Raw genomic sequence first — 21,618 nt, 5'->3', positions numbered from 1 at the left:
GTATTCATTATTTGTTATGCCCTTCAAAAATTTGCACCAAAATACAAATTGTATTCTGTTCTTAATCAATATTATATAGGTTATATCAACTTCTAGCAAATTAAATTTTTATACATTAGTAAAGTTTAATATATTGTATTCATTCAGTAAAAAGTTTTAAAGTATGAGATGTGGAATAAATGGAAACTAATTGCTCTGACAACTTTATTATCCATAAGTGGAGTTAAAAGTGTTAAAGATCTTTCATTAGGATCAAATATAAAAGAATGCAGGTATTAAGTCTTACATAATTGTTCAGCTATCAAACTATTATAATTACATACAAATATATACTTTGAAGAAATTAGCTTAGATACACATCAACCAAGCAAAAACCGCAATTTAAGAGAGTGCTTTCATCTAATTAATGTCTTCTAACATAAGGCATCATCACTTGTTTATTTTTTAAGTGCAAATTAGTTGTAGTACTCTCATAAACCATACATGTTTAAAAATTCTTGGAAACCACCTTTTTATAAAATTTGTATAATCTGTAAGTGTCAATAGATTTATCAAATTCCATTATGATTATATGAAAATAACTAATTGAATATATATATTCACAAATTTATTCTTCAAGATATCATTTCAACACACTAGAATTATGATATAAAGTATATAGGTATACCTCGCCTTACGTCGGTAATTGGTTCCAGGAGAGGCGACGTAAGTCGAAACTATGGTGGAAAACACCAATAATGAGCACTTACAGACCACTAAATAAGACAAGAACACAAACACAGATGTTTTCATGTTTCGTTCTCTAGGATTTATGATGATTATGTACACATTTACAGTAAATGTTAATATATTTTAATATGATTTTATGTGCTTTTAATGCTTTTCTAGTGATATTATGACTTCAATATTTGTGGTGGACGGATGTAAAGTTGAATAAAATGACTTAAACTTGATTTTTATTTTTCCACATTCTTTTTTGACAAATGACGTAACTTGAGGTATACCTGTATTTATGTTTGTAAGAAAAAATATACAGCTTTTTGTTATTTCCTAAACTAATATCTTTTCTGGCCTACATCAGTAAATCCTTCCAAGGATGGCCGAGGCTTGGGATCAAATCCAGACAGGCAAAAAATATCTCAAATTTTCCTTGGAGCCCATCTCTGATATGTCGGACCCCATTCCCTGCCGTCCACTGCCCATAGGTGAACATCGCGCACTTCCTTTGTGACAATGCAAGACTATACATGTTGGAATTGTCCTAACAGAAACTTCTTGATCTCAGCTGGGAGTTCTCCCTCACTCCCCAGACATTACACTATCTAATCCACTTCATGCTACACTTGGATGGAAAGCAGTTCACTCACTATAAAGATGATGAAAATTGCACTTGCAGTTCTTTGAGTTAGGTCATGCATTCCTGTTGAATAAAAGTTGTTTTGTCTGATCAATGGAAGACTGTACACGAATGTACAGGAATTATTTTTTTGAATAAACTTTGTACTAGAAAATTCCAAAACTTTTTTGCACCAACAGCAGTGCATGATGATAATGCAATAATTGCAGATAAAGAAACTGACAACAGATACATAACCACAATTAACATAATTTGAAATCAGGAAGAAGCAAAAGCTCCAAAGTGCTGCTTCTGGGAAGACAAGGAATGCATTAAAAGTTCAAACATCTGTTTTTGTTTCACGTTTTAAAATGTGCATTTATAAATAACATTACTACTACTCTACCTAATGCTTGCTGAGAAATTGAAAACAACAGTATATTAGGATGACCTATGAAATATACTGATACAGTACAGCACAGCATCGATTATCTGACTCAATTGGGACTGGGGTTGGTCAGATAACCGAAAAGTATGAAAAAGTACAATATTAGTATAGTATGTTAGTTGTCAAATTATACCTAGGTAACCCCAATGGTGGCACTATGGCCGTGCTCCTGACTGACCTCCCGGAGGGGAGCCACCGGCAGACCGCCAGGTGCTAAACATCACTAGTTATTGATTCACGATAGTTATTGAAAAAAAGGAATCATCTACTAAAAATATAGTTAATCTAATCTAACCTAACCTAACAGAAGCACTGCCATTGGGGTTACCTAGGTACACTTTAACCATATTAGTATATCCCATGTAATTAGTGTATTAGTATCGTTATTAACCTACTTCGTGTTAAATTTTCATGGATGTTAAGCCTAACAAAATTTCTGTTAATTAATAATCGTTGCTATTTATCATTAAAAATTATTTCTTTATTTTGCACAAAATAAATACAAAAATAGAAAATTAAGCCTGGTTTAAATACTGGCCTCCCTTTTATGGTCGAGCCAGTGTTGCCAGCTAAAATACGCAAAAATTTAACAAAAATAATAATAAAGCAGCCAAGACATAGTCAAATATTGTAGTGCCACATGACTAGCGGACATTTGAATTTGTCGACTAGAACGCAGTCAGATAATCGATGCTCTACTGTAGTTGGATAAATAATCCGAGTCCCAAATTATACAATAGAATCCATTTGTTATATCATTATATAAGTAATCTTATACCTCCATGCTGGATGCATGAAGGTTCTTTTTCATACTTATCGTGAATTCGGTCAGGTTCGTAATAGAAAGACTATCCAAGAAAAATTCCTGGAGTTTTTTTGACCATCTGGATTTGTTTACAGATTTCCCATAACAATAGACTGACATCTTAAGTGCCTTGGCTGTCTGGCCAGCAAATAGCAAATACTAGAGTACTAAGCTTTCCGTATTTGGTCTAGATTTTGATCTTTGTTCTCGAGATAAAAGAAGGATGGAAGGTCAGACGATGACAGTAAAAAGTTACAAAGACAGAAAGTAAAAAAGTGTACAATTTTTTAAAAATTGCAGCCCAATTATTAAAAATCATTATCGTTAAATTTTGATTTGAAGAATATTGAGCCTATAAAAAAATCTGCAAAATATTATTTTATAATACTGAAAGGCAATTTGTTACATACATTATTGCTATTTTAATTAATTAAAACAAATATTAAAAATTTAGTAATTTATTCATTTAAAATATAATTTTCATTTTATTACTTGAAAAACTTTGAATGGAAGACAAATAACAAAAGAATGCCGTTTGTAATAAGTCCAGAATTCTTTCTTGTTAATATGTGAGCATAATTATAGTAAGTTGAAAAATATTACATATTACATTAATTACCTAGTTCTTAATGCTACATATATAGAATATATTATAAAAACAAATGAATATAAATAAAATTGGTTTATTCATAAGTGGAAGAAGTAATCATAAAAAATAAGTAATTGAATTATAACATAACTTAAAAAAGCTGTTTAAGCACATTTATAAAATATCTAATGTATTTAATTAAAAGTATGAATTTATAGCTCTAAAATAGATAACAAAATTTGATTTATAGAAAAAAAATTATTATAAATGCACTTAAGTACAGTACAGTCTCACTAATCTGGTCTTCATCGTTATGACAGTCATGTCACACATCCTGTTTCTTGTTTATTTTGGTTTCATTTCTGCATGCATTATCACATTTTGGTATGCTTTATTATCTGCCCATCAATCTCCAAAAAGAATTAGTGCCAAAGGGCAACAGATCCATCATTAATAGGTATAGACGATTGGTAATCCTGTATTCCGCTATGCAAGGAATAGCCAGATTAGTGAAAGCCTACTGTATCAATATAAACAATGTACGATTTTACATTCTGTGTTCATATATTAAAAATTCCATTTATTAATAAACATTAGAAATTAAATTTCTCAATGCAATTTAAGAATTTTTTTTTTATATAAAGAATAAAAATATATCAACAATATTGATGATCTACAACAGTATTTCCAAAAATAGTGCATCATCAATGTACAAAATGATTCTGTAAATATGAAAAAAAAATACTAAAAAATGAAAATTTAATTTTAAAATATTTCATTTACTTGATGTAATAAATAATTAATGAAAATTTCAAATATCTTAATCTATGTATAACACAATTAACAGTAATTTCAAAATCAGTAAGTGATATTAATGTCTTGAAGATGGAAGATGAAATACGAGCATTGCAAGTTAAGGAAATACTGTTTTAGATTAACCAAATTTTCACTATGTTTCGGTCCTTGCACCAGAAAACTGCAAAAACAACAAGTTTTGCACTGAAAATCAATAAAATGAATAAATAAATATATCTACAACTATATATCTTATAAACAACTTATATTATGTAAAATAATTTTACTATAGAATATGCATTATTTTCAATAATACTTATTGATTTTTCCCCAATAATTTTTAAAAATAGGTCATTTTTAAATAAGTTTTATCAAAAATATATTTGATTCTGATAAAGTATGTAAATTAATTTGCAGTTTAAGAATTATATATAGTGCATCTATCCTAAAACTAACTTTTTATCAAGCCTGAGAAAGCAATCTATAATTATTACATAATCTCAATATTATATAAAAATGACATTTCATGTCCACAACGAGACAGGCATAAAAGCCTCTTTAGTTCCGGCAGCTGGAGTGAGGTTCTCTGAACATAGAAAGTATAAAGGAAAAAGTACTAAATAGCCTTTGACTTTATCCAACAGTTCTTTGGCGGAATCCGGATCCGTTTCGCAGAGTCCAGACTGAGATACGTACTGACGTAGGTGAGAGTAAGTGTGAATTTCGTCGGCTGGTATACAGCGGAAAACCTAAAATATTCATTGTAAAATATCAAAAACATTTGGTATAAAATATTTAATTACATTGTAATCACTTACTTTTTCAAAAATTGATGTATTAACACCAGCTGTTTTCATCCAAACATCTTTGAAAAAATATTCTGAGATTGGATCTCTAACATCAACGTCTAAACTTTTATCCTTATTCAAAGACGTCAAATGCTCCCTAAAATACAAAATTAAAAGTATTATTCTTTATTTAACGACCTGATTGTTTTTATGCCAGAGGAACATAACCAAAAAATAATTTGAAATACGAACAGCTGAATATTGCAAACCCGCAATTATTTAATTTTTGAGAAATATATTATACATAATTGAGGGACCTGGTGGAAAAAAAAAGGATTTATGTTTCAATTCACAAATACTTTAATATGCAACATTTGATTGATGTGTGTGTACAACTCAATGCAAATGAACCATGAAAGTTTCTTAGAAGACATAAGAAACATTCTATACACAAGTCCGAACTTGTTAACTCATTTTTTGTGGTTTTGTAGAATATGCCATTTATCCAGCAAGCCTCTGAACTGATGATAAATAGAGAAATAAGTTTAGCTGTAGGTTATTAAAATTAATAACCAATTCCTTTATTATAAGGAAAAGAAAATATTGAAAAAAAATTCAAGTTTCTAGGCTTTTAAAACACACAGTAACTGATCAGATGGACTCTTAAGGCATTAGACTACTGTTCTAGGAGTCCTGGGAATGAATCTGAGTAGATGAAAAACCCAGGAATTTTTCATGATCCCATCCTTCACTACCTGGCTGCCCTATTGTGGGGTATGGAAACAAATACCTCCTTTGAGCCCACAGGGTACTAAGAAAGCTATTTATGTTCATGTAAATAGCATAATGCTATGTATTTACCATTAATTAAAACAAAAAATATATTTATTTTCTTATAAATATCTAATTCAATGTAGAATGTTTTCACTATTCCAGTAAAGGTAACAAATTAAAAGAACATTAACTTATGAAAAAATATAGATTTACTACATTAAAATTTCTAATACACTTCTATATATTTAAGTGATAAAATCTTTATTACTTGAAAAGTGATCTTCGTAAGCTTCCGGCAAATAAACCAGAATTGTATGGTTTCTCATTCATTAGCGACTTTTCAAATTCTATGTCTTCTATAACGACGGCAATTTCGCTGTCTCTTTTACCCAGGAGACTTCGGTCGTTAATGTTGGCAGAGCCTATGATAACGGCTTGGTCATCTACAATCATAAGTTTACTATGTACATAAACTAACTCTGTAACCTAGAAAAAAAAATTTTTAAATAAATCAATCATCATTCATTTAATATTTATAGATTCAATGATAATGATTAGAATGTTTAAACATAAATAAAAACTATTAATATTTTATAATAGAGAATGTGTAAAGGATAAGAAGAAAAACTAAAAGATATAAATAATGATATTCATATATTTTTATTCATAATTACAGGCAATCTCCAACTTTTTGAGGTAATGCATTCTTAGAAATGTAAATTCATTCAACTTTCAGACATTAAAGCTGCATGTTAGGAAAAAATTTAGGGATTGATGGAATAAGACAATGTAACACTTGAGTGAACTGACAAGGAAGCGATACCCAGAAGAACTTTTCACGGAAAACTAGTCCCACTTAGGTGTTAAACAAGGAAGATAACTCAGAAAACTTCACTGGTCATGTGGAGTTTTCTGGAACACTGGTAGTTAGCTGCAGGTGCAAACCACCTGCAGCCGATTACCAGCATTCAGTGGTTTCATCCACTCAGCCACTGGTAGGCCTTGTTATAAGTGGATTCTATTCACAGAAAGTTAAAAAGAAAAATTATAAACTCTTTATCAATGTAGGAAAGTTTTAATTTTTTACAGTGACTATATCCCAATGCACAAAACATTATTTAAGATAGTAAAATTAATTTTTATTGTTTTCTGTCTAATCTGGATTTTAACATTATTGAAGCCAAAACTGACAAAGCTTCGCTGCATAATAGCTTGAAATTTTTGTTTTAGCAACTAAAAATGTACAAAAGTCTGAATTTAACACAAGAAAAATGATTGATAACAAAGGCTATATATGGCAACACAACACTTGGGCAATCTGCTGAGGGGGTGCCCCCTGGGAAAACTTTCTATGAGAAATGCTCTATTTAGGTGCTACAAATATTAAAAAACTTCACTTGACCAACCTTTGGAGAGATATGAACCCATGACCAACTATCTGTTCAGTGATTTTATCCATTCAGTCATTGATAGGCTCTTTTTTTTTTTAGTAAGCCCATTATGGATTTGGCCAGGACACAATGGGCAGCCAAGTGATGAGGGATGAGACCTGACATATCCAGACAGATCACCCAAAAAATTCTTGGAGATTTTTGACCATCTGGATTCAGTCCTGGGACCCCCGGAGTAGTGGGCTGCCACCTTAATCACTTGGAAACCTGACCGTTAAATCCAACATAGTATAAAAGGTAGATTTTTGGGTTAGCTGCATTATCCATGTACTACACAGTTATATTATAACTATATTTATCTATTTGCACAATTGTCCTTATACTTTTATTGAAAAAATAGAGTCAACTGGCATTCAAAAATTTTGATAGATTTAAAATGAATACATTTGTAAACAAATTTTCTTTAGCAAAAAGATATATGAAATATATTTACATAAAATAAAATCTTGATTACACAGTAATGAGAAATTGATACAAAATGGTACAAAGATTAAGAGAAATTTAAGCAAAGCAGAAAATAATAAAATAATATGGAAGCTTTGAACTGATAGCAAAAGCTGTGTAAGATAGAGAAACATGAAAAGGTTTAACATCTTGCAGAGATGTCTGTAAAAAGAAGTTTTAACTGATAGATTTAATTGGGATATTGTTGTGTTTTAAATTTTTAGCCTTTAATGGATATAATCGAAATATTAAAAATATATATATTTATATATCTAACATATGTTTAGAACATTTTCCCATTTTTAACTTTTTTTTGGACTTTTCCTATTTTGTGGGGACTAAGAGAGTCTTTTTTCAAACTTCGGTTTGGCCAGGCCCACAATAGGGCAACCAAGATAGTAAAGGACAAAGCCTGACATTTTCAAGACAGACCACCAATGAGAAATTTTTGGTGTTTTTTAACTGCTCAGATTTAAACCCTGATTTCCCAGAGTGGTAGGCTGATGGTGCCTTATCTATCTTGGCCATCCGATCAGCATTTTTTATTTTAATTGTAGAATACTATTTCAAATTTCTGAAATTTTGTTTGTGAAAACCTGAAGCTAGTCAAAATAGTTATCATCAGTAAAAACAACTATTTTGTTTTTACTGATGATAACCTAGAATTAGGAAAATAATAGACTTACCAGTTTATCATTTAAGGTGCTATAATTTCTTAACCCATAGAATGATATATATGATATTGGATCATCAACTGCAAAAATATATGTTTATATAATAACAAAAAGTATGTTTGTAGATTGATTTGTTTCTGTTCTTACTTTCTGTAGAGAGCCTTTCTATTAATGATCCTGGACCTCGACAGATTGATGCATAATTCCAATGAGTTATTGCTTGGATGGCTGTCCCAGTAGTAGTGCCAATTTCACCTTCAAAAGCTGGTAATAATGGCATTACAACATACACTCTGAATGTTTCATTGTTCCTAAAAACATAAAATTATCTTTACTATTAAAATAATTGATATTAATTTATTTGTAATTACGGAAATTTTACTTATGTGCTTTCATAATTCGACGATATAAAGCTTCTCCAATTTCATTGAAAACATCCTTATGTCCAGCAGCTTGTGTAATGAAAAATTGATTCTAATGGAGGTAGTGCATGGTGATGACCGATTCTTTTACGTTTAAATGTAGATAAAATTAAGTAATTTAAATTTAAAATCTTACCTCAATATAAATAAAATGTTTTGCATTATTGATTAAATCTACATAAGCAGAATGAATGGATCTTTCTGTTGTTCTGATGCCCGCAGACCAAGTTGAGACACTACGAAGGATCTGAAAAAATAAACGTATTAATTTTGACATAATTTTGGTGTCAACTTTATTTTGTCTTACCTGGCAGTTTGTAGTGTAAAGTGTACCAACTGAACTCAAAGGTAATGGGGGAATGTTTGCGACATTTTCATAATTTTTTGGCAAAAGATAAGGATAAGCATCATAATTTTTGGCCTTCTCCAACTAGATGAAATAAATTATCTTAAGTGACTAATCTTTATTATATTTATTATGATTATTTTAGTATATTAACTTTTGTGAAGTTCCATCTTTGGATGAAATGACGGGCAACATCTCTAGCTGCACTTCCCTGTACTAAAACACCAATATCGTGCCAAGGCATTCGTGGCGTAACGGTACGATCAACAAGATCTAAAGAAATAATTCAGATGATATCCGATTAGAATTAACTTTAATTATAAAATATCACTGTTGTATTTTAAGAATTATCATTAAATTATGTAATTTTATTTATAGGTAAAACTTTATATAGTAAATATTTTGTCAAATAGCTATACTATTTTTAAATATATTTATATCTGGTTGCTTATGTGAGAACCCAGTTAAATAGAAAAAAATTTATTCAAGGAGTTACAAAAGAAAATAAGTTCTAATATTTACATATACGAAAAAATTCTCTCTCTCAACTAAGATAGCAGGAAGTGATTCTATTTCACACAGACTTGCTTTCTTGTCCAGAGATGACATCTTCTGAATGAGTCACTTTTGACAATGTTTTGGGAGTCTAACATCAAAAATCGTTATTGAATTAGCCAACCAATATTATCAAAAATGGGCATGGAACTCTAGGGGGGGAACCCCAAAATAAAAAGGAAAAACTGCTGATGAAAACAGAGTTTGTTACCCGCCTCGTCGTGAACCAAAAGGATTCCGCCATGCTCTCCCATTATCCTGTTCTGCGCTACTGATAACCACCAAGGATATTACTTATTACCAGACCTAGTGCTTAACCTACAAATTCCAGATGGATCAACAAATACTTACCTATCACCATCTGCTAGTACCTAACTTCCTTACTACCAGACGGTTCCTTGTCGAACTACCCAATCGAACATCCACATCCTACCCATCCAGGGCCCATCTACCTATTCTCCTTCAACTTATCTGGCCAGGCATCAGATCATCAAAGATTTAAAAAACCAACAAATCCAGATATTTGTCAACTTGCAATTAATTGTAAACTCTCTCTCTCTCTATAATGTAGACTTTCCTATAAAAATTCACTACAATAGTTGTAAAGTCTTTTCTGTAAATAAACGGGTATTAATATTTTAAGAGTTGTGGAATGCATGGAATGCATTATTTCTGTTATCTATCAGCCCACCAGTGGCCAAGTGGTTCTATTCCCTGAACACTAGCAGTTCAGTCATGGGTTCGCACCTCACCAGGACGGGCTGGCCACGTGGAGTTTTCTAGGATTTCTCCATGTCTGTAATGCCTAAATAGGGGCCAGTTACCCTTAAAAAGACCTCCCGGAAGGCATTCTCCTTAGGCAGATCACCCAAATGTTGAGTTGTGGTAACTTAACTAAACAAACTGTTATCTATCTTTCGATTTCCTCCATCCCGAATCTGACCCACCTATGCATGCGACCACTTGCACGAACAACAACTAATGGTCAAATGGTTTTCTGTGTTTTCCCTAAAGCTGCAGTAATGTCCTGACATAGGCATCATGGACATCCTGCCAACCCGTCAGTCACACTTACATACAGGATCTTCCAAAAAGAATTCTATCATTTTATTGTAATTATGTTAATTATTATCTAAAAATGTTGTAATGTACATTAAAACATTAGAAAACATTACATTAACTTTGAAGTGTAAATGTTAATATTTTTATGACTTTTTAACAGTTTAATCTATTGTATATATATATATATTTGATGTTTTTTGAACAGCTAAGTCATTAATTCTTAATTACAAGTTCAAAAATATAATGAAGTTTCAACTTCAGATCCAAATTTTAAAAAGTTTAGAACTTTAAACTCTTAAATTTGAAATCCTTAAGTAAATATAATGATAATCTTTTGACCTATTCCAAATTAGATATTAAGATATTGATATATCCATAGTAATGTTTTATAAGCCAATAAGATTTTAAAAATGCTAATTTTGGTATGTAAATATCTTTTATAACATTTTTTGTTTTTAAAACATTTATATATGTGAAATAAAATCAAAATTTATAATTAAATTTGAATAATTATTGATCTACAGTTCATTCATAAAAATGCAATCAAATAATATAGATTCTGAATTAGAATATCAAAATATATTTTGAATACTTCTCAAAACTAACCTTGATAAGGTCTATCAAGATTCACAAAATCTTTTGTTATAAAATTTGAATAATCTTTTCCAAACCAAAGTTTACATGATCCTTGTAATCCCATCTGATTTAATGCAACTTCACTCGCAGTTCGTCGAAGTTCAAATGAGGGAATCCCCAAACTGAAAATTACATATTTGGATCAGCTGTGCTTCATTTATATTATTATTATTATTATTTTATGTCTATCAATTCCATATTTTACATTAACTACCTGTCAGTTCTTGCTCCCATTCGTAAAGAGTCAACAGAATGACCTTTATGATGTAAACGATGTTTAAGTGCATGAAATCTCTAAATAAAAAATAAAATTTAAAAGTGTAAATTTTAATTTCAAATAATTATACACAGTCTTCCAAGATGAATGCTACCATTTTAAATTACTGTAATTATGTTAATTATTATCTGAGAAATATGTGATGTACAGTACACCAATCAGTAGAGTAACTATCAAAGTTTCATCTCTCAATTGCATTCGAATGTCTTGTTGTCGATTACCTCTCTTTCTCTAGGAAGAGCCATAAGCAAAAATGGCAATCTGCAACAGAGGTGTTTTGTTTTCTGCAGAGTACAGCTTGGAGCTTCAGGTACTGTAGGATTGTAGCTGCTGTGGGAGATGTGACAATGGATATGTTGTATTGAGTGCAGGAAGAATTTGAGTATCAATTGGATGTGTGCCATGTAACATGAGGTGCATGCATTGAGAAATTTTAATGAGCAAATGTGAAACTTGGACAGTTTTCCAATGTTTTAATGTACATTACAGTGTTCTTGAATAATAATTAACATAATTATAATAATTTAAAATGGTAGAATTCTTTTCAAAGACTCTGTGTTAATACAACAAAAATACTTACAGCAACTGCTTGCATAACTCTCTGAGTTTTTAACTTTGTGGTGAACCTTGGCCTAGATATTGCTGATCCATCAGGAACATCCTTTTCCTTCTTTTTGTATTTATCATCTTCCTGAGCATTAAAATTATCTCCAAACGTGACATTTTTAATATCTTCATCTATTTCAATTCTTGGTGCAGTAATTGTTATATCAAAATTTGGTAAACTTTCAGCTGAATCATGCCTATGGAGTTTGTTATAATGCATCTATTTAGAAGAGAAATATAGTTTTATAAATATATTCTATAAAATAGTTGTGTATGTAATTAATAAATAAAAATCAAAGTATTTTATATCAAAAGCTAATATAATTAATAATATTAAATATCTCATAAAGTAAAATTTCTTGAATAATAAAATGTTTACTTTTGAATGTTCAAAATAATATGAAGGTATTTTATTTATATATTTTTTCTTCTTGAATTAATATAAATTTAATATTCTCATATAATTCTGCTACATAAAAGCATAATAGTTGTATATTTACAAGGGCAAGTGGAGAAGTTTTGCCTCCTCCATCATATTTTTATTTTGAGTGGTGAGAACTGAATAAAACCAGTTCTGCACAGTTGTTTATCATCTACCCTCCACAACACATACTTTTCAATCTATATGTATCCCAACTCCACCTCGGTGTCAGTCAAAATGGAAGGTCATACAGTTGCACAATTTAAACAACATTCCTATTGACAACTAGTTGTATGCAGAGTATATATCAGGGGTGGGCAAGCAAGAGTTCAGTGGGAGCCAAAATGTAGGTTTTGCAAAATGCATGGGAGCTGCAGTTCTGTACTGTCATGGTGGATAGTATGGTAAGGTGCACGATTTTGTTATATAATATAAATATAATATAACAAACAAATATTGAATTTTTTTAATAAACATATTTTCACAAAATTATAAAAATAAAATTGTAAAAATAATAATAAAAAACAGAAATTAACACTTTCAGCAAGAGCCGCGTGTAACTCAAAAAGAGCCGCATTTGCCCATGCCTGGTATATATCATGATAAGTACATTGATGTAAGCACAATTAGACAATAGGTATGACAATTTAAACAAATAAGAGAAGTATGAATAACAAACCAAAAGCAGGAAGGTGTGAACTAGAATAAGACTGCAACAGACCAGTCTTATTCCTAGAAACTCAGAACATTACATTAAAATTGTGCAAAAATTAAAAACAAAATCAGTTTGATGAAGAGAGAAACTTCCATTATGCTTCAGCATGTAATGCCAGGTCTCATACAAGTGCTGCCACAACTAATTTCCAGACACTGATGTTTGTTTGGGGTTTACAGTGTTACACCTTACAAACAATTTCCATTTGTTTTCCAAATTGAAAGAAGACCAGAGAGACCAAAACTTTGGCTCCAATAAAGTCAAGACTGCAGTGTACCACTGGTTTCATGAAAGAAAAGTATTTTAAGGACAAAATTCAGAAACTTATTAAATGTGGGCAAAAATGTATTGAAGTTGGAGAAGATTAAGTGGAAAAGTAAGTATCCAAAGTTGTAAATAAAGGTTTAAGGTATATTTACTTTTCCTCATTTAAATATCTTATTTACTTTGCTTTTTATTTAGGTGGAACTCATTTTTCAGCCCACTCTCATACTCAACAGAAAAAAAGAAAACAGACAAATTTAATTAACAGAAGCTTCCCATATAACTTAAAGAAAAATACATTTAACTTAGTGTTACAACTCTTAATTAAGTATAACATTCATCCACAAATATTATAGTTTAATATCCTTATAAGTTAACTAACTAAGGAAAATTACTTGTAAAAGTCTACAGTTTAATAAATTAAACTGAAGACTTATACAAGTGGATGAAGGACTTATTTACAGTTTATTTTTAAGATAAATATAATATTAAAAAACCCATTTTATTATGTTTTTAAAACTAGAAATTCATATCCATTTGATAAGCTATGAAAAAAGAATGACAGAACTTTAATTTATTTTATTGTTATATTATCATAAAAAAATCAAAAATTATCTTATCATATATATATTCTATATTATAATATACATATATAATTTATATACAGTATATATATTTTATTTTACAAAGTAAGTAAATATATATATATACATAAAAGTTAAAATTTTAACAACTGTATAGCAAATAAATATTGCTTAGTTATACAAATGGAATTTCTAAATGCATTATAAATTTTTAAAAATTTTTTAGTTTGTAATGCCATTATCATTATTAGCTGTCTTCTATAAATTTTTTAAAATTATAACTAGTCAAAATAACATACAGTGGACTCTCATTAGCATCAACTATCAATCACCAGTATTTGAAGTTCTGGCAGAAACTCTATACCAGCAATGTCAAACCCTGCATGATGATTTCAAGCTACCCACATTGAATATTTATAAAGTATTAGGTTTCTATAAATTATAAAATAATATCTGATAAAATTCAAAACTTAGCCTACTTAGTGTGAATATTGGATTACCAGCTGTCGTGAAAACTTTTAAAGGCCACTAATTATGAAGTTCAGATTGAAAACTCATCATATAAATAATAAACAACAAAAGATTTCCCATTAAACAAAATGTTTGTTTTTATTATAATCACATTATTATTTTCAGTTCACTTGCCTAGAGTTTATTGTTATTTTTAATTACTCAAATTAAATATTTGAATTGCAATTTGGGGTTAATAAATTTCAAATTCAATTTTGACTCACCTTTGGAAAAGAGTTTCCATAATTGCCTTAAACTTTGTGTACACTTAACCCTGCTTAAAGGAACTTAATCAATTTTTTAAAATTTTCTGTCCTATGAGCATTAAGAAGGCCTTTTTTAGCAAGCTCTTGGTTTGGCCAGGCCCACAATGAAGCAACTGATAGTGAGGAATGGTGCCCAATATATTCAGAAGGAAAACCCCCAAAAAAATTCCTGAGGTATTTTGACCTGGGCATATTTTATCTAGAGTCCCACAGAGCAGTAGGCTGCCATCTTAACTGCTCAGCCATTCACCTGTCTAATGGTTACCGTTAACCTTTTACTAGTCTGAAGTGTGTGTGTATATATATATATATATATTTTGCTTATGTGCCAGAATTCATATTATTTTCAGACAGTTTCAATAGAATATAAGTAAATTTAACAGACTGTATTCAAAATTTCAGGAACTTTTCTTAACATTTAAAAAGTTTCATTTATCAATGTGTATAATATTATATGAAAGTAGTGTATGTTCATGTATTGACATTTATTTAAATGATTTTTTCTTGTTAAATTATCAAAATCTAAGTTTGTATGGGTAATGAGCTCACAAAAGTGATAGTAAAGTTGATGACACAACAGTTCCTACTTCAAAAGGTGCTCTTCTTGCTGTCAGTTATTTTCATTGATTTACTCAAATCATTAAGATCAATTATTGGCTAACGTCGATCCTTACAAGCAGTCCCACACAGGTTGATGCTAATGAGAATTTACTGTAATTGAAAGAATTAACAACATTAAATAGATATAAAATATTTACTTCTTTTGCTTGATACATGAATTTTTCACTGTCATGGGCAGCCATTGTTAAATCAGATGTAGAACAACATCTTCTTGGAGGTGGTGTATAACCAGATTTATTCTGTACTGGTTTGTGAATACCCCCAAGATCAGTTAGTCTAAATTTAATCAAAATTTAATACATATACATAAATGTGTTAATATATAATAATAAAATTAATATATGACATACATTAACATCAAAAACATTTAGTTTTTTAAATTATAAATACCTATGAAGATAATCATCCCAACGGCCGTAACACAAATCTATGCCTCCTAAAAATGCATATGTCTGATCGATAACTACAATTTTTTCATGATGTGCCCATAAAAGAACTCCTCCAGTAACATGATCGGGATGACGCAGCACCTAATAATAAAATTATTTTTCTGTAATTTCCTTTAATTATATTTTTTATATATATAATCAATTACTTTATGAGAAAGTTAAGAGAATGCCTTATAATTATTTATACCTTTATATTCGGATGTAATTGGGCAAGTTGTTTTTTGCTGTAGTAACTGTTGATTCCAAGTGCTAATTCAACTTCTTTGTAAAGTAATACAAAAATTTTAACTCCTTCTTCCTAAAAGAACCCTCTAAATATAAATTTTTACTTATCATATATATATAAAAGAAAAAAACTTATTTTAATCTTACAGCTTTTCTCTGCAAAACTCTATCCAATCTCCATAATTCACCTTGAATGACAGGACGTTTTAAGTAAATTTCAGGACTTAACCACCAATCTGCAATAAATATTTCTACCTTTGCTCTTTCTACTGCATCGGCAATTGCTTCAAAATAAGTTCCTCCGTCTATAAACCTAACAAAATTGAGATAAAATTTAATTGTTTTATTATTAAATTTCCATTCCATTCAGTGTAAAACACGAATTAAATGTTTTCAAAAACAAAAACATAATTTATATTCACATTCTTTTTTTTTTTTATTTGCTTAAGATAATCATTATGTAAATCAGGGGTGTCCAATCTTTTTGTTTCTCTGGGTCATATTGGAAGAAGTCAAGGAGTTTTGGCCACAAATATATTATATATACTTGTGGCCCAAAACTCCATGACTTCTTCTACAAGTATATTTAAGGATTAACATAGTAATAAGTATTAAAACTTTATCATGAAAAAGGATATTTAAAAAAATTACTTCTACAAACTTTCAATTTTTACTTAGAAATAGATAAATTCATTTATTATAAAGGAGACAGACAAAAATTAATTTGAAAAACACAAATATTTGTTTTATTTGGGTCTCTAATTAATAAAAAGTGACGAAACACCATTTTAAAGTGCATTTTTATTCGACTAATATATTTGTAAATATGTAGCCCAAAAAGTAGCCAATGCGCCAAATGATATTTTTTACACCAAACTGAAATGAAGGGTAGCCAAATTTGGTGCAAAGTAGCCAAATCTTGCAATACTGGAAGGAATACTAAATAAAGCTGGAGTTGGGACTTGAAGGATTATAAACCCAAATGCAGGGAAAGGAAAGAAAGGACAAAAGATAAAGAAGTGAGGAAGGTTGGAAAATTAATATTTGTCAATATTTGCATAACAGAAGATCTATTTAACCTTTCTCACTACTTTTTATCTTTTGGCCTTTCTCTCCTTTCCTCGAATTTGGGGACTATAATCCTTTGAGTCACAACTTCTGCTTTATTTAGTATTCCTTCCTCATTCACACGTTTCCAAGTATTTGAAAATATTTCCTTTCCACTCAAAAATAAAATATGTATAAAGGTATACGGCTCCGTAAAACTTCTTTTTTGAGTTTATGCTGTTGAAATAAATAAATAAATCTGTTGGTTTTGTTTACATGTTTATTGGGCCGCATTGGAACTTGCCTTGAGCCACATGCGGCCCACAGGCAATGGGTTGGATACCTGATGTAAATAATAATTTTGAGAAGTTTTCCTTTTAAGATCATTATTTTTAGTAAGTAATATGGAATCAGACTATTAATTGTTATGTCAACTGACATTGGGCTTGCTTATGATGAGCATAACTGAGGCCAATCAAACAGCATGCTGGTGCTTTGTGTTCATAATCAATCTTTAATGTTTTAACAAAAGTAAGTATGAGTGATTTAATTAATGCGTAAATTAAAGTTGAAAATTTAAAAAGTGGAAGAGAGATTTATTTGAATGTACAAAATAACAAAATACTATTAGTGAAAAAATGTGTTACATGAGTTTGTCATTGATGATGCATTGCTTTTTACGCAGAATGATTTTGATACAATTGACTGTCTTGAAAGCATCTTGTTTTATGAATAGTGTAGTTTCTAGATAGCCTCTTAAAAGTTTGAGATGTTTTCTGTCTTTCGTACATGTAGGATATTCATCCTTATCTTTGTTGCTTGTTTCTGGTACTGGTTTTTTACTTCAGCACTGCTGTTGTTTTCAGACAAGTGACTACAGACAACTAGATCATTTTCAACATTGATAAAATCATGAAATGACACTTTTTCATCACTAATTGCCATAATGAGATCAGCCCCTCTTCTTCGATCACTGGATTTTGAAGGAAATTCTTATTTATTTGGAACATCAACAAACTGTTGACCAAGATCTGGTATTGTAAAGTAAGATGATAGATGAGAAATGCCAATTGCACATGCAAGCAGAATACTACAAAAGCCTGAAAGGAATTACAGCAAAACAGAAAGAGAACGCTTAGCCATTGTTTGGACTATAAAACATTTTAAACCATACCTTTATGGCAGAAAAGTTACAATCATCACAGATCATCAACCTCTCTGATGGCTAATTAGCACTATAGATTTTCCCACTAACTCTCAAATTTCGAGATTGGTATTATTTTTGCAAGAATTCAATTTTGATATTAAGCACAAGACAGAGATATCTCACAAAAATGTGGATGCATTAAGCCATATTCCTATTAGACAGATTGATGAATTTGAACCAATATTCTCAAAAGCACAAGGAGACAATCAGTAAAAGTGAGACCCAAAATGAAAAGAGATAATTTGAGTTTTGGAAGAAGGTAATGTGAGAGATGAAAGGACATTTCCAAATATAAAGGAATTTTTTTTGGATGACAATGGGGTTCTCTATCATAGAGAAACACATATATCTTGAAGAGAGAGTTGAGAACAATTGATTATACCCACAAGTATTAATAAAATACATATTACGAGCTTACCAAATAATCCAACAGCCATACATTTGGAAACAAAGAAAATGAGTCAAACAATCAAAAAAACAATTTTTTTTTGGCCAGATATAAACATGAATATTAGAAATTATTGCCAAAGTTGTCAACGTTGTGCTGTTCAAAAAAGAAGAGGCAAGTGAAGTCAAGCAGAACTATAATTATTTCCAAGATAAATGCACTTATTGAGAAAACAGGAATGCCCTTTATCCATCTCTACTGCTGGAAACAAATATATTTTAGTTTTCATTGACCACTCAGTTGATATGTGGAAGCTGTATCATTGCCGGAAGTATGCAGAAAAACTATTGCAAAGGCATTTGTTACCAATATCATTTTGAGACATTCAATGCCAGTTCAACTTCTCACAGCACCAAATCTAATATCCAAGATGTTCAAGGAAGTGTACAATTTACTTCATATTAAAGAGATTATTCACCACAGCATATCATCCAGCATGCAATGGAATTGTCGAGTGATTTAACAAAATTCTCATCGATATTATATCACATTAGTAGCTAGAGATCAGAAAGGATTGAGATGAATGGATTCCATATGCTCTATTTGTGTACAATATAACAATATATGCATCTATTAATGACAGTCCATTTTACTTATTATACAGTCAAGATCCTATTTATCTATTTAATTCAATTACAAGTCCCACAGTGACCAGATACAATGTAGAAGAAACTTTGCATCAGAATTAAAACTCAGGACGACTACAGCACATGAAATAGCCCAAGAATATGCAGAGAAAGTGGCCAAAGAAAGACAAGAACATCATTGGCAAAAGCATAAACCACCAAAGTATTGCATAGAAGATCGTGTCTTTTTATACAAAGTAGCCATACTTCAAGGAATAAAGTGGAAGCTTCCACCAAGATGGTCATGGCCATATTGGATTATAAAAGAATTAAGCCCAATAAACTCTCTAATTGAAAATATACAAAGAAGCAACTATATATACATACCAATAAATTAAAACCATGTACAGCATGACAGGAATTTAGCATAGCTGACAGTACAGACACAAGTCAACTTAGCTCTCAACCAGAAACAAACAAACAAACAGAGAAAGGAGCATTGAGAGCATGAAATAAATCCAAACATAGATCCTTGGGATGAATTTACCTTAAATTCCAGTGGCGTGCCGTGACATTTGATGATAGGGAAGCTGTGTTTCTGTAATAAGCCGACTTTCAGGGGCAATCAATTAATTGCGCGTCAGGGCCTGTTCGTATTCGTTTGTTTGATAAGCCAGTAAAAACCGTATACTTCTTTAAATGTATTTTTAATAGATTATCTGACGTACTTAATAAATAAAAAAGTTCAATATAATTACCTTCGTTATTAGATTCAATAAATTTCCTATACCCTCTAAATGCCAATTCTCGCTTTGAGAAAAAACATATAACATCTATTAATTTAGATATATCTATTAATCGTAATTATCTTGTTATAATTTTCAATATTTATTTTATATTGTCTACCAATGTTAAATTCTATTCCTCTTTGATTTTCAAATTGCTTCAATTTTACGAAAGAATCGTCATTCGTCATAAATTTTATCGTCAAAATGTCGAAATTTTTTGTCGACGTATTTATATTTAATTTAGGCATTGGTCTTTCTCTTTTAATAATGTTTTCTTTTTCATTATATAGTCTTGAGCCAAAACTTTTTTAAAGTAAATTTTTTAATCACTAGCCACGATATAAGTGCTAAAATTAAAATTTATAAAAAAAACTTACTTGGTAAAACAAAATGTGTGACGAATATACATACCTAGTACAAAAAATTCTTCAATTGTATGAATATACTTTTAATGAAACTTATAATTAAATATAACTTTGTGAAAAAACGTACATAAAAATAACAAAATATTCTTTACTTTTTAAATCTTAAAACAATCCACTTAGTGAAATACTGTAGCTCCCTACGAGTGGCTAATGAATGGAATCAGAGACGGTCCAGGTAGGTGTGTCCGTGCCAAATCCCGAGGGTGTCGATACCGGTCAATGTCAAATGCCTCTTTTGTCGCGTCACTAGTATATATCGAAGGACGCGATGGGGTTGTTGTAGATTTTAAACGTTTCTCACCATAGCTGTAAAAATCTAAATATGTTAAACTTAACAGATTGTCCATCGTTCGTTTTCTAACTAATTCGTTTTAGGATCGAGTGTTCACGGAAATTTCCAAAATTTACAACTTTTTGGTCACTCTCATTGAACTGGAGAAATTTCTGTCTTTATTACATCTAATATTACGAAGAGATCAGACCCCACTGTACTCGGCAAGAGATTGGTTCGGTTAGGCTTCTGTTTAAGTAAAATTTCGGCTCTTTCATCGGGGTTTTATTTATGTTTCTAATTCCCTAATTGCTTAATTATTTAACTACTTCTTAAATAGAAATAAGTAAAAACCGGTTACTTTGTACACGAATATCTGTAGTCTTGGGAAAGAAGTGGAAAGACAAATTTTTATGACAACAGATACATAAATCGTAAATTTAAGGAAAATAAATTCTAGAGCTTTTTTTGTACCTTATGCATCTTTCATTAAATTTGATTGTAAATGATGCAGCCAAAGTAACAGTTAATTTTTTATCACTGTACTAGAATTGTACACGTTTTTTTCTACATCCCCTTACAGATGGGACATACTAAATCGTAATATCACCGGTTTAACATTGAAATCCGTAAGTAATATAAGATGGGAGAGTGGAATAAATGCGGAATAAATGTATCAAATATTTTAATGGATTTTTTTAAAACTCCTGTCAACTATACAGAACTATCATAAAAACATGCCAGCAAATTCCTATCGGTTGGGTTAAGTTATAAATCTAGTCTACAGTCGGCAACCCTTTTTA

General features: G+C 30.3%; 1 protein-coding gene across 2 annotated transcripts in view; it reads right to left on the bottom strand.

The window, feature by feature from the left end:
- Positions 1–4,294: 4,294 nt before the first annotated feature.
- The window catches only part of Pld (Phospholipase D), a 49,824-nt gene continuing 32,500 nt past the window's right edge, over positions 4,295–21,618 (bottom strand). Inside the window, exons 10-25 of one of the 2 annotated variants that reach the window (XM_067286192.1) lie at positions 16,211–16,376; positions 16,026–16,136; positions 15,780–15,919; positions 15,527–15,665; positions 11,983–12,228; positions 11,340–11,419; positions 11,096–11,247; positions 9,027–9,145; positions 8,834–8,956; positions 8,663–8,773; positions 8,487–8,578; positions 8,252–8,415; positions 8,117–8,184; positions 5,804–6,021; positions 4,792–4,918; positions 4,295–4,722 (exon numbers count right to left, since the gene is read on the bottom strand). In XM_067286192.1, the coding sequence (XP_067142293.1) occupies positions 4,498–4,722; positions 4,792–4,918; positions 5,804–6,021; positions 8,117–8,184; positions 8,252–8,415; positions 8,487–8,578; positions 8,663–8,773; positions 8,834–8,956; positions 9,027–9,145; positions 11,096–11,247; positions 11,340–11,419; positions 11,983–12,228; positions 15,527–15,665; positions 15,780–15,919; positions 16,026–16,136; positions 16,211–16,376 (2,281 nt within the window). In that variant the 3' untranslated portion in view covers positions 4,295–4,497. Of the gene's footprint in view, positions 4,723–4,791; positions 4,919–5,803; positions 6,022–8,116; positions 8,185–8,251; positions 8,416–8,486; positions 8,579–8,662; positions 8,957–9,026; positions 9,146–11,095; positions 11,248–11,339; positions 11,420–11,982; positions 12,229–15,526; positions 15,666–15,779; positions 15,920–16,025; positions 16,137–16,210; positions 16,377–21,618 lie in introns of both variants that reach the window. The other variant, XM_067286191.1, reaches the window with a different exon arrangement.

This window comes from Centruroides vittatus, unplaced genomic scaffold (assembly GCF_030686945.1).
Source record: "Centruroides vittatus isolate TY-2023 unplaced genomic scaffold, ASM3068694v2 scaffold_3293, whole genome shotgun sequence".
Lineage (NCBI taxonomy): Eukaryota > Metazoa > Arthropoda > Arachnida > Scorpiones > Buthidae > Centruroides > Centruroides vittatus.
This window is presented reverse-complemented; position numbering and strand designations above follow the sequence as displayed.